The sequence below is a fragment of the Delphinapterus leucas genome, chromosome 15 (assembly GCF_059928025.1).
Source record: "Delphinapterus leucas isolate spDelLeu-1000000601 "Yukka" chromosome 15, BTC_Dleu_Yukka2, whole genome shotgun sequence".
NCBI classification, from domain to species: domain Eukaryota; kingdom Metazoa; phylum Chordata; class Mammalia; order Artiodactyla; family Monodontidae; genus Delphinapterus; species Delphinapterus leucas.
In genome coordinates, this window is record NC_143143.1 from 36,454,524 (window position 1) to 36,468,223 (window position 13,700).

The 13,700-nt window shown below is 62.0% G+C and overlaps 2 protein-coding genes across 14 annotated transcripts; both read right to left on the minus strand.

Moving 5' to 3' along the window:
* Positions 1–409: 409 nt before the first annotated feature.
* On the minus strand, positions 410–2,719 carry DNASE1L2 (deoxyribonuclease 1 like 2). 5 transcript variants are annotated; one of them, XM_030763608.2, is made up of 8 exons: positions 2,611–2,719; positions 2,167–2,327; positions 1,984–2,072; positions 1,822–1,905; positions 1,640–1,740; positions 1,451–1,563; positions 1,056–1,307; positions 410–689 (listed from the first exon to the last, which is right to left on the minus strand). In XM_030763608.2, exons 2-8 carry the CDS (start codon positions 2,308–2,310, stop codon positions 636–638), a joined length of 837 nt encoding a protein of 278 aa, XP_030619468.1. In that variant the 5' UTR covers positions 2,311–2,327; positions 2,611–2,719; the 3' UTR covers positions 410–635. The 5 variants fall into 5 exon arrangements, with proteins under 5 accessions (XP_030619468.1, XP_022450267.1, XP_030619467.1 ...); XM_022594559.3 differs by having other exon boundaries at positions 1,822–2,072; XM_030763607.2 differs by having other exon boundaries at positions 410–1,307; positions 1,822–2,072.
* A 753-nt stretch (positions 2,720–3,472) lies between these two features.
* On the minus strand, positions 3,473–13,489 carry E4F1 (E4F transcription factor 1). Of its 9 annotated transcripts, XM_089896360.1 has the most exons (15): positions 13,295–13,489; positions 10,713–10,864; positions 9,645–9,743; positions 7,321–7,370; positions 6,969–7,206; positions 6,751–6,871; positions 6,413–6,565; positions 6,143–6,312; positions 5,584–5,793; positions 5,201–5,309; positions 4,824–5,041; positions 4,444–4,642; positions 4,228–4,370; positions 4,094–4,156; positions 3,473–4,012 (listed from the first exon to the last, which is right to left on the minus strand). In XM_089896360.1, the coding sequence occupies exons 1-15, from the start codon at positions 13,449–13,451 to the stop codon at positions 3,656–3,658; spliced, it is 2,439 nt and encodes an 812-aa protein (XP_089752486.1). In that variant the 5' UTR covers positions 13,452–13,489; the 3' UTR covers positions 3,473–3,655. The 9 variants fall into 9 exon arrangements, with proteins under 9 accessions (XP_089752486.1, XP_022450259.1, XP_022450258.1 ...); XM_022594551.3 differs by lacking the exon at positions 7,321–7,370 and having other exon boundaries at positions 6,969–7,162; positions 9,638–9,743; positions 10,782–10,864; XM_022594550.3 differs by lacking the exon at positions 7,321–7,370 and having other exon boundaries at positions 5,201–5,306; positions 6,969–7,162; positions 9,638–9,743; positions 10,716–10,864.
* Between the last annotated feature and the right edge of the window lie 211 nt (positions 13,490–13,700).

Here is a 13,700-nt window from a genome sequence, read left to right on the forward strand (position 1 = left end):
AAGGACCCTCATACACAAGTGCCTGTGAGTGGCCTGCAGGCCTGGGAACCGGGGCCATAGGAGGAACACTGAAGACTGGGAGGTTGGCCTCGCACATCCACCCTACCTGTGTGAGCACTTACCCCCAGCTGCACTCAGTACAGGTGCTTGAAAGCATTTAGTTTGCACAAAGAAAGAGCAGGGAGCTTCAGCCAGTGAGCACAGGAGCTGCCTTCTGGAGCCAACCTGGTCTGGAGGTGGTCAGTTCCCAGCAGGATGTGGAATGGGCAGGCCAGGCTGTCCCTGTCCCCTAAATGGGTTGGGACCGGGGACCTGCTTGGCTGCAAGACGAAGGTTTGTGCCCCAGAAGAGCTGAGTCCTAAGAAAGGACATGAAGGCGTCGGAGCCAACACGTGTGTGTGGTCCTGGCTGAGTGTTCGCTGTTTATTGAGCTCAGCTGTGTGCCCAGTGCTCTACGAGGTGCTTCTCACAACCTTATGAGGTAGTGGTGGCAGCCCATTTCAAGATGGGGAAACAGGCTCGGAGTAGTCCCATCACTTGTCCAGGCCCAGCTGACCCTACCCTGCAGCCCTGTGGGGCTTCCTCCTTGTGGCCAGAGTCTGCAGGCAGCCTGCCCTGGCCAGGCTTCAGGGCTGTCAGTAGGACTTGAGGGTCACCTCCACAGGAAAATGGTCACTGATGGCTAGGGCCTGAAGGGAGAAGGGGCCAACTCTGAGGCCCTGCTGAGCAGCCAGTCCTCCCTCAGGCTCCACCCCAGAAAACTGCCCCATCTCCCCCCAGGAAGGGGCCCACCGGGTGTCCACAAACCACTGCATCTGGGGGTGGGGGAACAGACCAGCGAGGCCTGGGCTATCCATCCCAGCTGTGCGGGTTCGGTGGGAGCATGGCCTCGGGACCCCACTCTGGGGAGGTAAAGAGCTTCCTGTACTGCCATCCCAGATTTGTTCCATTCAGCCAGAACTGAACCTCTACGGGCCTTTTCTAGAAACAGTGCGGGGAGGGGAGTGCCAGGTGTACTGAGGTTGGGCCTTGCTCCTACTGGGCCCAGCACTCGCCTGAACCTGGTACAGGCCAAATTCCTCCTGGAAGTCGTATACGGCGGCCGACTGGGGCTTCAGACTGCTGCGCAGGCGGGCACCACAGACCACGATGCGGTCGTAAGCACAGTCTGAGTTGCCCACCGTGGTGTCGGCGCTGTCCGGGATGAGCCACTTGAAGACCTCGCTGCTGCGCAGGCGGATGGCCGGCCAGTCCTGAGCCTGCACGTAGCTGCAGTCGGCGTTAAAGTCGCCCAGAAACAGCATGTCCTGTGGGGCACCGCGGAACTGGGTCTGAGGCTGCGGGAGGGGCCGCGCGCGCAGAGCCTCACGCCTGTGGCCGATCCCCAGGGCGCACCTCCGGGACCCTGGGCCGTTGGGCAGGGCGGGGCCGCACGGACATAGGGGCTTACGTAGGTGCCCCACTTGTCTATCACGTCCAGGTACACATCGTAGAGCGCGTCGATCTCGGCTACAGCTTGGTGCGGCGCCGCGTGCAGCGGAATCAACACTAACTCCTCGGCAGCTGTAGGAGGTAGATGTCAGGGGCTGGGACGGGGCCTGCGGGACGGGCGGGGCCTGCGGGACGGGCAGGGCCTCACCTGACCCGGGTGCCGAGAACTTGACCACGAAAGGTTCACGACTGAAGGCGTCCTCCGGGTCCAGGTACTGGTACGTGTCCACGACCGACACCGTGTCCTTCCTGGGTGTAGAGGGTGGGTGGGCGCCCCAAGTGGGCCCCCTCCTGCCCTGCGCACCCCTCCCCCGCATCCCCGCCCCTCACCTGTAGACGAACAGGTACGTTTCCTTATACTGGTCCCGACCCAGGGGCTTACTGCTCACGAAGCTGTACTCGTGCCTGGACACGCTGCGGAGACACCGGCCAAGCCCGGGGTCAAGGCATCGCTCGGAGACCTGGGCCCACGTTGGGCCCTGCCCGCCATACCTGTTGATCAGCTCCATGAGCGCGGATACGGCGCTCAGGTCGGAGTCCCGCACCTCCTGCACCAGCGTGATGTCATAGCCAGCCAGGATCTGGGGGAGGGGCCGGCAGGTGCGGGGTCACGTGTGCGCGGCAAATTAGCCCGCGGAGCCCAGCTGCAACCCCGCCCAGGGTCCCCAGCCTCACTTGCGCGATGATGCCGCTGCAGGCCGGGTCAGACACTTTGCTGTCGCCGAAGCTCCGGATGTTGAAAGCTCCGATGCGCAGCGCCGCGTCTCCTGCAGCCCCTAGCGCCCAGAGCGCAGCCAATAAGGCCAGGGGCCCGCCCATGGCGCAAAGCAGGCGGGCTTAGAGGGACAAACACAGCCCGCGTGAGCGCGGACGTGGAATCGGACACACCAGGCCACCCTTCTCAATCCCGGCTGCTGGGACGCGGGGGCTGGGCAGGTTCTGCCACCCTTTGGTGGCTGGCAGGAAGGCATATCCTCCCCCTGCCACTCTCCAGGTCTCCCCAAGGTGGTGGGCTGGGCTTACGGCCGTGGCCGTTCTCCGTGGAGAAGCTGAGGCCCAAATATTGAGACTCCATTCACATCCAGCCCCCGGCTCAGTACCCCGCCCCCCCAGACTCACCTGAGGGATGTGGATTGGCTGTGTCAGAGGCTTAGAATCTGGGTCCCAGTAGAAGTCAGAGGTCCCAGCTGGGGGTGTGTCTGCAGCACAGGACAGACTGCAAGGGCTTGGTCTAGCAGCAGCTCTGGCGCCCCAGCTCCGTGAGTATTTGAAACCCTGGTCCAGGGAGGGGCCGGGACTGCACTGGGTCCCGCCCCCTCCACGAATTGGACACTGTAACTCCTAGCTCCCATTCCCACAGAGACCACCCCACCCCCCGCAGGGCAAGGCGGCAGGGGATCCACCTTGAGACTGCTCTGGTGCCCCCAAGCCTGTTAGAACAGGGACTCAGAAGGCCCTGCCAGCTCAAGAGCTACATCAGGACTGGGAAAGAGGACCAGACATGCCCACGGTCCAGGTCTTGCTCCTATCCCTGCCCCCGAGAAACTAGGTCACCCAGAATCTCCCTCAAGCTGCATCTCTTCAGGGAAACTAAGTCAACACAATCAGGAAAGACCGGCCCCATTTGTGGCCCAGCATCTCCTGCTGCTGCTCCACGTGCTGTCACCTCAAGGTAAAAAGCCAAGACTCCTGGGTCTCCCAGTCTCATTCCCCGGCCCCAGGGAGGCCCCAGGGTTGGAGGCTAGGAAGCAGCATCCCCTCCCACCCACCTCTATGGACCTCAGGAAGCTGAGGTCACAGCTCCAGCTGGGCAAGGCAGCAGCAGGAGGCTGCCTGTCCACATACCAATGACACCCACACACTGCCAAGGTGCCGCCAGCCCTGTTGGGATCCCTGGGCGGGCAGGGGCTGCCACAGAGGAACCTGCCAGGGCAGTGGCACCAGCCCCTGAGGCTGCCACTGCCGCAACATCACAAGCGGCGGGTTTTCATGTTTTATTGTAAAGCAACCAAAAACTCTGTGTATTTACACTTCCACATCTCCTCTGAACGCCTGAGTTCTATGCCCATCTTCTCTGTACTCGGCCAGGCAGGCAAGGGCAGGGCACTCGGGGTCCTCACCCCCTGCCCCAGCCCAGCCCCCCAGGACCCTGCAGGCGCCTGTGTTAGACGATGACCGTCTGCACCTCAAGCTGGCCCTCCGGCGAGGCGATGACCAGCTCTCCCGCATGCTCCAGGATCTCAATGTCCTCCGATGAAACCATGGTCACAGTGGCTTGCTCGGCGCCATTTGTACCCGAGCGGGCTGTGAGCACAGTGCCCTCGCTGATGGCTGAGGCCAGCGTCATGGCCACCTGCTCCGTCAGGCTCTCAGGGGTGGCGATAGTGATGGTGTCGGCAGCAGCTGCCTCTGTGCCCAGCCCTGCCTCCTGGTCCATGGTCACATTCTGCACGATGATCTGGTGCCCGGCGCTGGCCTGGTGCACGATCTGCTGCACTACCTTCATGATGTGACTGTCCACCTGTGGGTGGCTCAAGGCTCAGCCCATGAGTCTGGTGAGGGTGCCAGGCCACCCCACCCCGCCCATCCCCCAGCCCCTCACCTCTGTCTGGGTGCCCTCGATGATCTCCGTGGCTTCGCTGGTCTCTGCATCATCCGCAGTGGCCTGGACGGAGGATCAGAAGTCAGCCTTGCCCGCCCCAGGCCCCATCCGAACCCTGGTGGCCCCATACCCACCTCGATGATGTACTCCTGGGTGTCGGCTACCACGGATGAGAACTCAACCAACACGGTGTGCGGGTCGTCGGCGAGGACGGCGGCAGCCGCTGCAGGGCTCTCCTCAGACACCAGCAACTCCTCTACCTCCAGCAGGCAGCCCCCTGTGGCAGGGAGCTCGGTCAGTGCTGGCCGGCAGCGGCCCCCCACCCCGTCCCTGCCACCTCCCGGCCCTACCTTTGGTGCGCAGGTGCCGGTTGAGTGTGCCATGCTCAGCAAAGCCGCGGCCACACTTGTAGCACTTGAAGGGCTTCTCGCCCGTGTGGTGCCGCACGTGCCGCACCAGCGAGCCCTTCTCCCGGAAGCCTCGGCTGCAGAATGGGCACACGTGCGGCTTCTCCTCCAGGTGTGTCCGGAAGTGCACCTGCTGGGCATTCTGTGGAGACCCACCATCAGGGCCAGCCTGGCCTTGGCTCTCCCAGCCCCCTCTGAGGGCCCCGGTTAGGATTGAGCAGGCTGTCAGGTGAGGGGTGAGGAGGGAGGTCTGGGGGCACGGAACAAGGGACAAATCTGGCTTAGGGAGCAGGGAGCCCACAGATGGGGGATCAGGGGCCCACCTTGGTCTTGTAGCACTTGCCACACTCGGGACAGGGGTAGGGCCTCTCATCTGAATGGACACGCCGGTGGCCGCGGACGTGGGCGATGGTCTTGTAGAGCTTCCCGCAGTCCCCACAGCGGAAGCGGCGCTCGTGCACGTGCACCTCCTGGTGCTTCTTGAGCAGGTAGGCCTTGGGGAAGGCCTTGCCACACTGCGGGCATGTGAATGGCCTCGGCCCTGGGGCCACACTCCGTGTCAGGCCAGGACCACCACCCGAGGGCGCCACCCTAGCCACCTGCCCACAGGCAACCCTGACCATCCACAGCACACCCGAGAGCCCCTCCTGGCTACCCACGGCCGTCCACTGCCCAGTACCCCCACCATCCTGCCACCCACCTGCGTGGCCTCTTTTGTGGGCCTCCAGGGTGGCCGCCGTTGGGAAGGTCTCACTGCACTGAGGGCACGGGTGGGTCCTGGGCACAGCTGAGGCCTCACTGGCCACCTGCTGGGGGACCACAGCACACCTCTAGTACCCATTGCGGGCTGGGCCCAAGCAGCACCGTGGAGGCCAGACCGAGGCACCCTGACCCTGGGAGGCTCCATAATGGGCCCAAGGAAGGCGATAAACAGATCAGGGGACAAAGTCACTGCAGACAGTGATGCAACTCTCCACCGCAGGGAGCACAGCAAGGAGGCTGGTGGCGGCCAGGATAGCATGGTGACTTTGTACCCAAGGTCCAGCCCCCCAGAAGGGGCACGCCGGCAGCGCAGGCACCTACTGTCTCCACCTGTTCCACCTCCAGCAGCGGCAGTTCTGGGGGACCATCTCCCAGGGGCTGGGGACTGGACACAGTGGGAGGGGCTGGCTCCAGGGCTCTCTCCTCCCCAGGGACCCGCTCAAGGACAATGCCGGAGTTCTGCATGGCCTGGTGCAGCAGGTTCTCACGGCTGCCCTCGCTGGAACCGGGAAGCTCCTCGGGGCCGGGGGGCTGCAGGGGAGGCAAAGGGAGGCTGGCCAGGCAGCCCAGCACGCAGCACCCACCCGCCACCACCGCACAGGGCAGCCCCAGGGGCCCCCGTGCATACCTGGCATCTTCACTCAGGAATGCCCCTGGGAGCCCCACAGCCCACTCCACCTGCCTTCCCCTGCCCCACCTCATCCCCAGCTCACTCTCCGTTGCCCCTCCCTGCCATGACCTGGGTCTCCCATTTCCCCACCCAGCAACCAGACTGAGCAGCAGGAAGGCAGGCCCATGTCAGTCCTGTTCCCAATGGAGCCAGTGTCCAGAACAGAGCCTGGTGCTGAGCAGACAAAGGCCTCCCCTGACCTATCCCCACCTCTGGGGTGAGGGCTTTCATGCCCAGGGGAAGCTCTTGCATCTGGACGTGGACTTCGTGGATGACAGTGCCCTTGGCATCTGTCACCAGGTGAATCACAGGCGAAGTTTCCATGGGCCCACCTGTCATTGCCGATGATGTAACAGTCCCCACGGTGGAGGCACCAGGCCCTTTAAGGCAGAACCAAGAGAGTCCATGAAGAAACACCCAACCAGGGTGGCACTCAGAGAGCAGCCAGGGCCGGGGCAGGGAGCCCCCGACCACACTGACCTGTGGGAGTGTCCTCTTTGCCAAGAACCACATCTTTGCTCATGCTGAAGCGGATTTTTTCCGTGCACGGGGTGAGAGACTTGAGGTGCCGGGTCAGCGCACCCGACTCGCGGAAGCTCTTTCCACACTTGGCACACTTATAGGGACGCTCATCTGCAGAGAGAATGGCGTCAGCCTCGGGCGGGACGCTGGCTTGGTGCTGAGGGGAAGGCAGGCCTGGAACCACAGCCTCAGTACCACCAGGAGGAAAGGGCCACGAAGCCTAGGAGCCGGGGCACCCCCAGGGCCAGCGGCAGCGTGCTGTGCAGCTCCCGGCCCCAGGCCCGAGGCCGGCTCACCTGTGTGCCGCCGGTGGTGCCGGATGAGTGAGCCTTTGGTGCGAAAGGAGGCCCCACACAGTTTGCACTCGTGGTCCTTTCGGCTACTGTGGGTGACCATGTGGGCCTTAAGGATGCTGCCCTGTGGGGGAGGGGCGGTGAGGCTCAGGCACCTCCCTGGGCAGGAGCAGGAAGGCCTGGCTCCCACAGCCAGTGCGCCCGCGGCCCCAGGGCCTCACCGTCTTGAAGGTCTTGTGGCACAGCATGCACACGTAGCGGCCGTCCTTGTTCACCAGCAGCTTGACCTGGGCCTGCTCACCCTCCCCAGAGAGCCCAGGCCCCTGACAGTTGGGGCTGCCCCGGGCCTCTGCCATCCCGCTGTCCCCCGGCTCCGCCTCAGAGGCCACGATGACCTCTTTGATGTGTCCACCACCTGAGGAGAGGCAGATGGGCCTGAGCCTTGGGATGCCACGGGCCCTGCTGCTTCCTCGGATCCCAGCCCGAGGACACTGCTGTGGCACAGTGGAGTTGTCTTGACCAACCCCCAGCCCCAGCACATGGCGCCTGCTCAGCCTGAAAGGGTGGGAGTACTGTGCTCTGACTCCATGGAGCTGCCCAGAGGAGTTCCAGGCCTCCAGAATGTGTTCAGCAGGGAAACCCACCATGAGCACGGATGCCCCCTCCCCTCAGCCAAGAGGCACGCACGACTAGATGTGCACAGGGGTCCCGCCGTGTCCAAGGGCGGCAGAGTTCCGGCACAAAGGCAGTGGACAGGCCAACTTGCCACCATCGGCCCCCTCGCTGCTCCGGCTCCGGCTAACGTGAGGAGGAAATGCCTCTGGGGATCACCCACCAGCATCGGTTTCAAGACAGGCAGGCAAGAGACCCAGCCTGGGAGAGGGAGCGCTCGACACGCCTAGGACAGTCTGAGGAAGGAAGGCTGTCCTTTTGCAGCTCTCATGGGGGTTGAAGAAATCTGACACTGTGCAAAGCTAAGCTGTAAACACACTTCACAATTTCTGCTCATGAAAACAACACGTGGCAATCGGTTGTGAAGCCGCTTCTTAGAAACCATCTCAATCAGGCTGGCATCATGTTTTGACAAGCCATTTTCCCAAAACAGAACGGAAGTGCCGTGACTCAAACAATTAAGGGCACCCCTCCCTCCTGCCCTAGCTGACATGCTTGAAGCTTTATCTTTCCTCCCCCTCAGGAGTGAATTTCCCAAAAGAACAGGGATTTCTGCCAGGCTAGGACTTGAGTTTGAGTGTGGCACAGCAGACAGAGGGGTCAGAGAAGGGGGGAACGTGGCTGCCCTGAGTCCAGAAACAGAATGCATATTTGTTTCCAGGGAAGAGGCAGGAGAGCCTGCAGTGGGTATCCAGCCCCCTGTGCAGTTCCTGGGAACTGCACCCCCCAGCCCAGCAAGGACTGAGAACCCCCAGCCCTGTGATGCCAGCAGCTGGTAGTTTAGGACTCTGGCCTGGGCTCCAGATCGCTGAGCAGCCGACGCCAAAGGGACATTTGGGGTACCCAGGATGCCTGCAAAGGGGAAACTCCCAAAGGGGAAACTCCCAAGGGTGCAAGAGAGGCTGCGGGTGCCCAGAGAGGAGCCCCTGGAGCACAAGGAGCTGCCCAGCCGCGGGCTTGGGCCAGCTGGAGGCTGGATGGTAGGCAGGGCCTGGCTAGCCAGGGGGCCAGAGCCTGGAGATGCTGCCTGAACCCAGGGAACCTGTTTTCCCATATGACACCACCACCCAAGAAGCCAAACTCCACACCAGGGCTGGGCATGGCCCCACCTCCCACGTCAGCCCTCTTATCCCAGAGGAGCAACAGGCAACCATCCTCGTCCACAGGAATGTCGGGGGAAAAACAGTGGGGAGACAGGGACAGGTCCTGTAGCTTCCCTGGGATGGGACCTTGGCAGAACAGCCTGCTCTGAGGTTCCCCTCCCCCAGGTCGCCTCCCCACCTCTTCCTACTCCAGCTGGTCCCAAGGGCTTCCCAAGGCCAAGTTCTACCTGTTGCCCAAACCTGCTTCCTGTCCAGTCACCTACTCACGTCCCTGCCAAGGCCCCTGCCCATTCCGTTCCCAACCTCCCGTGCCATCAGGCCCAGCCCAGCCTCCCTGCACTGCCACACTCACACCCAGCCCCCGGCTCCCTCGGGCTGCCCTTTGAATGTCCCAGCTGCACGCTCACCTGCCTCCTATTAAGGAGCACGTGACCCAATCCAGACCTCTCAACATCCCAACACTCCCTGCCCTACTGCACTTTAAAAAAGCCATCAAAGAGCCTGACTTGGCGTTGTATGCTCTTAAAGGCCATGTGAGAATCAGGATAGGAATCGCCGCCCCCACGCCGGAGGGAGTGAGCACTGGGGAGGTGAAGGCCAAGGTCGGGCAGCAGGTCAGGGCAGAGCTGGATCAGCAGGTGCACCGCACGCACACCCCAGCCTGACCCTCCAGAGCCAACTGTGGGGTGGGAAGTAGGAACCAGGATTGGGGTTGGAGGGTGGCAAAAAAGTAGGGAAGATTCCAGAAGAACCAGGGCAGAGACAGTCCGGGGCAGCAGCAGGAGAGAGCAGCTAGCTGATGATTTATGCACAAAGTGAAGACTCCCCGAGGCCCAGGTGTCCCCCAGGGCTGCCCAGGTTCTGGGCTTCCGCTTTCTGGGCAGGGCAGGGCCTGGTGGCCAATGCCTGCTCTTGCTGCAGGCCCTGCCCTGGGGAAGGTGCACACAAGGTCTCAGCCCCTCCTCAGCCAGGCTTTGCTCTCGGGACAGCAGAGGGGCATAGGCAGCAGAGGTCCCCGGCTTCCAGCCTTGACCGCGGATGACTAACAGGTCAGCAATGCCTCAGCACTGAGAAAGCCACACGTGAACAGCCATGGTGGGGCCAAACCAGCTTACCGACAATGTCAGGAGTGTGGCTGATGTCTGCCGTGAGAGTGGCTGCCTCCACCACGATGTGGGCCACGGTGATGGGCTCCTCTGAGCCTGCTGCTGCTGGCTCCACCTGCCATTGGGTGACAGGGGACAGAGGAGACTCGTCTCCAGGGCTCCAGAGCTCAGGTTTATGTCCATGCAGGATGGCTGGGGTGGGGCCTCTCATCTCCCCTAACGGACCACTGCTCTGAGCCTGACTCCCAGCCTGAACCCTCCACCCCAGGTCCAGGGGTCGGCCCCATCACTCTAATGCCTCCAGCCACCAAGGGCCCCATGGGGAGCCCTGAGCACCCTCAGGGAGGACTCCAGGATGAAGTGACTAGAAGCTCCAGCTTGAGGCTCAGCTGGCTCTGCAGAGATGAAGGTGAGCACCTCCATCTACAGCCCAGCCAGGTGATCGGGGCAAAGGGCCCCCAGGGATGTGGGGCCGGGGGCCTTCTGGAGGAGAGGACACCTCTGGGAGGGGCAGGAAAAGAGCACAGAGTCAGAGTGAGACAATTCTGGGCCCACTCCTCTGGGCCATTCCCGGGGTGACCAGAGGCACCTGACTTCTCTTGGAGTCTCCTTTCCCACTTCCATAGGACAAGGATGACAAGAGTGCCCAGCCCACAGGGGTGCCATGGGCCTCAGTAGGACTGTGCGTGTACAGCCCGAGTACACACTGAGTGCAACAAAGTTGGCCATTTTTATGACAGAGTTGTGGGATCCCCAGGAACTATATGTACAGGACAGGAGACAAAAGGACAAAAGCCACCCTGATATCCCTAAGCCAGGACAGGCCCTCAGGCTTCAAAAAAGGAGGGACACTAGGCCCCAACTGTGCAGGCTTCAACCAGAGGCTGCTGAGAGGGCCCGCATCCCAGGCCATCCGGGAAAGCCCAGAGCACCGCCAGGAGTCACCCACCCACAGCCGGATGCCTGCCCTCTGCCCACCCTGGTGGCACAGGTCTGTCTCAACATGCCTCCACCTCCTCATCCTGCTGTCCGCCGAGGGGCGGGGTGGAGGGCACGCACGTGTGCAATGGCAGTAGGGGGATGCTACCTCCTGACCCAGCAGCGCAGTAGCATTGGTGGCAGGCAGGGCCTCCTGGGGCACCCGCTGGCAGACCTTCTGGAGCTTGTGCTGAACAAAGTCCTCCAAGGCGGTGAACTCCGCCTGGCAGCGGCCACATCGGTGCACGTCATCCTCATCTGCAACGAGCCTGCGGTCAGTGGGGCTTGGGAGGGATTCCAGCCCCAGGCAGGTGCACCCAAGGGTGGCATCAGAACCAGAGATGCCTTCCCCAGCCCTCCCAAAGGGGCTGAGAACACTCTTGGGAGCCCAGGGTCCCAGGCCTTCTCCGGGGGTCTACAGCAGTGCCCACCCTAGGAAGAGCAGCATCCAGCAGGGGATAACCCTGACCATGCACTTAGGCTGTAGGGATCCAAAGCCCCTACTTCAGAGATAAGGGGAGAGAGGCCCAGGGAGCAGCTGGGAGGCAGAGGGATTCAGCCAAGCTGGTGTGGGGACAGTGGAGGACCAGGGTTTAAGACTGGTTGGGGTTTGCATGTGCCCTTGGGCACCTCAGTGACCAGGTCTGGATCTGTTTCTTCATCTGTAAAATGGGCTGACTCAGTGTGTGTGTACAAGCTCTAGCTGAGAGGCCAGTCCTCAGCAAACATGGGAGAGGTAGGGCACCCTCAATCCATGACCACTCTTTTCTCACTCTGACTTCTGCTTCACTGGTTCCAAACAGGTGGCACCTCCCTACTCTGGTGAAGACGCGCAGGGTGGGACTTCCCAGAGGGGTTCCACACCCCAGGGCCATGGGCCACCGCACCTGAGCCCCTCACCATCTGGGCTGACCAGCCAGTGCCTGCCCCAGGTCCTGCAGGAGAGACTTCCGGCTCACTGAGTCCCCTACTATGTGCTGGGCATCTTACTGGGGCCAACAGCAAATCCGGCCAGCACCCTGAGGAAATAGAAGTGACTATTCCCTCTCTAGAAAAACAACTTGAGATTCAAGGCCACCCAGCTGGTGAGTGTTGGGGCCAGAACCTGAACTTGAGGGTCTACCCCAGACACCCTGCTGTTTATCCCAAGGGATAGGGAGATGCTCCTTCTGCTTTCATAAACGTCTGCCAGTTCCCATCACCTCACTGCAGTCCCACATCAAGGTCAAACCCAGGCCTGGAGGACAGAAGGAGCCCAGTTGATGTCTATTGGATTAATGAGCAAAGGGCCAAACCACAGCCAAGACTCACAGAAGGCCACCTGACAGAGGACGGTCCCCTCCAGATGGTTCACAGTCACAAGCCAAGCACTGAGGTGACTGTACCCTCCTAACCCTCCCACCCCACTCCCCAAGTCTGACTCAGCACCAGCGTGTTGCCATTGAAGGAATCCCCACCACAGAAGGGGACACACCCAGCCCCTGTAACACTGAGTGAGATAAGGCCCTGGGTAAGCCCAGCAGGGCACAGCAACCTCCAAAGAGACCCCTCTGCGGGTAGCACTGCCCCCCATGCCAAGCTACCTACCCAAGCTGGAATAAGGAGCAAGAAATGATGTACTGAGAATTACAAATCCTGTGGGGACAAAGACCACCACCCCGATATCACCACCAACCCCCTCCTGCCCGGCCCAGTCTAAAGCTTCCTTGGACAAGCTCAGAGGGTAGAGACCAGAATTCTGTCTCCAAAAGCTATCAGTGCCCCTGTGTGTCCCCAGAACTGTTCTCAGAGATTCACATACATTCTCTATTTTGATTCTCACCACCATCCTATGAGGCAGCAGAACCCAGAAGTTAAGGGAGTGGGTTGAGGAGTCACACAATCCTGGTATCCAACAAGTCCTTGGTACTTACTAGCTGGGTGACCTGGTCACTTTCACATCTTTGAACCTCAATTTTCCTCATCCACAAAATGGGAATAATAATAGTAATAATAATAATAATGGCATCTAGGGCTGGCTTGAGAATGAAAAAGGCTGATGCATGGAAAGTACTCGATACATTATCCTCAACAGTAGCATCCCTATTCTGTAAGGGGAAATGGAGGCTCAGAGAGGTATGTGGTTACCTGCCCAGGATCAAACAGCTAGAAAGTGGCAGGTCTGGGACAGAAATGGCTGCAGCTTTCCAGCACTGGGCTCTGCTGCCTCCCCCCGGGTGCTGGAAAGACCCGAGGCCCCGCCCTCCCGGAGCCTCCAGTCACACCCCGGCCAGGGCCCCAGTGGCCCATCAGGTGAAGTGGGAGGGGGCGCGGAGGAGGGCAGGGCCCTGTCGAGACTGGGAGGCAGAGGGGGGCCGGGCCGCTGGCCTGAGGGCGGGGCAGGCAGTGGAGGCGATCGCCGAGGTCTACACTGACAGCCCCGGTGGCTTGGACACAGGTGAGTATCCGCGGGTGGGCACTGGGGCCCACGGGGGTGATGGGCGCCCCGCCAGGGTTAAGGCCTGAGGGTCTGAGGAAACCAGGGGGCTCGTGGAAGGCTATGAGGGTTGTCGTGGGGACCTGTGAGGTCTGCAAGGAACCGGGCCTGGGAGGGTCTGTCGCGCCATCAGCTCAGGCCCTCGGGGCCTCTACCAGCCAAGCTGAGCCGTCCCCACCCTGGCCGCTCCCGGCCCCGTCCGGCCCTGTTACCTTCCTCGCTAAAGGGCGCCGGGAGGCCAAGGAAGCCACCGGGGGCCAAGGCCGCCGCCGCCGCCGCGACCCCGCCCTCGCCCGCTTCCTGCCCGGCTTCGGCCCGGGCTTCTGCCGTATGCGCGGCTGTTACCCGCACTGCCATCGCGCCCTCCATGTCGCAACGCGCCGCAGGAAGATGGCGGATTTACGACCGTGTCGTCATAACAACGGGCCGCGCCAAGGCTAGCGAGAAGACGGGAGGAGGGCGAGGGGGCGGAGCCCAGGATGGGTTTGATTGGCAGGAGGCGGGGCGGAGTCCGAAGGGTGTGGCCTGGAACCGCAGAGGCGGGGCCAAGCTCAGGGAGAGAAGAGACGGGGCGGGACTGCTGGGAGTGGTGTAGTTACGGTGGAGAGGACTGACAGG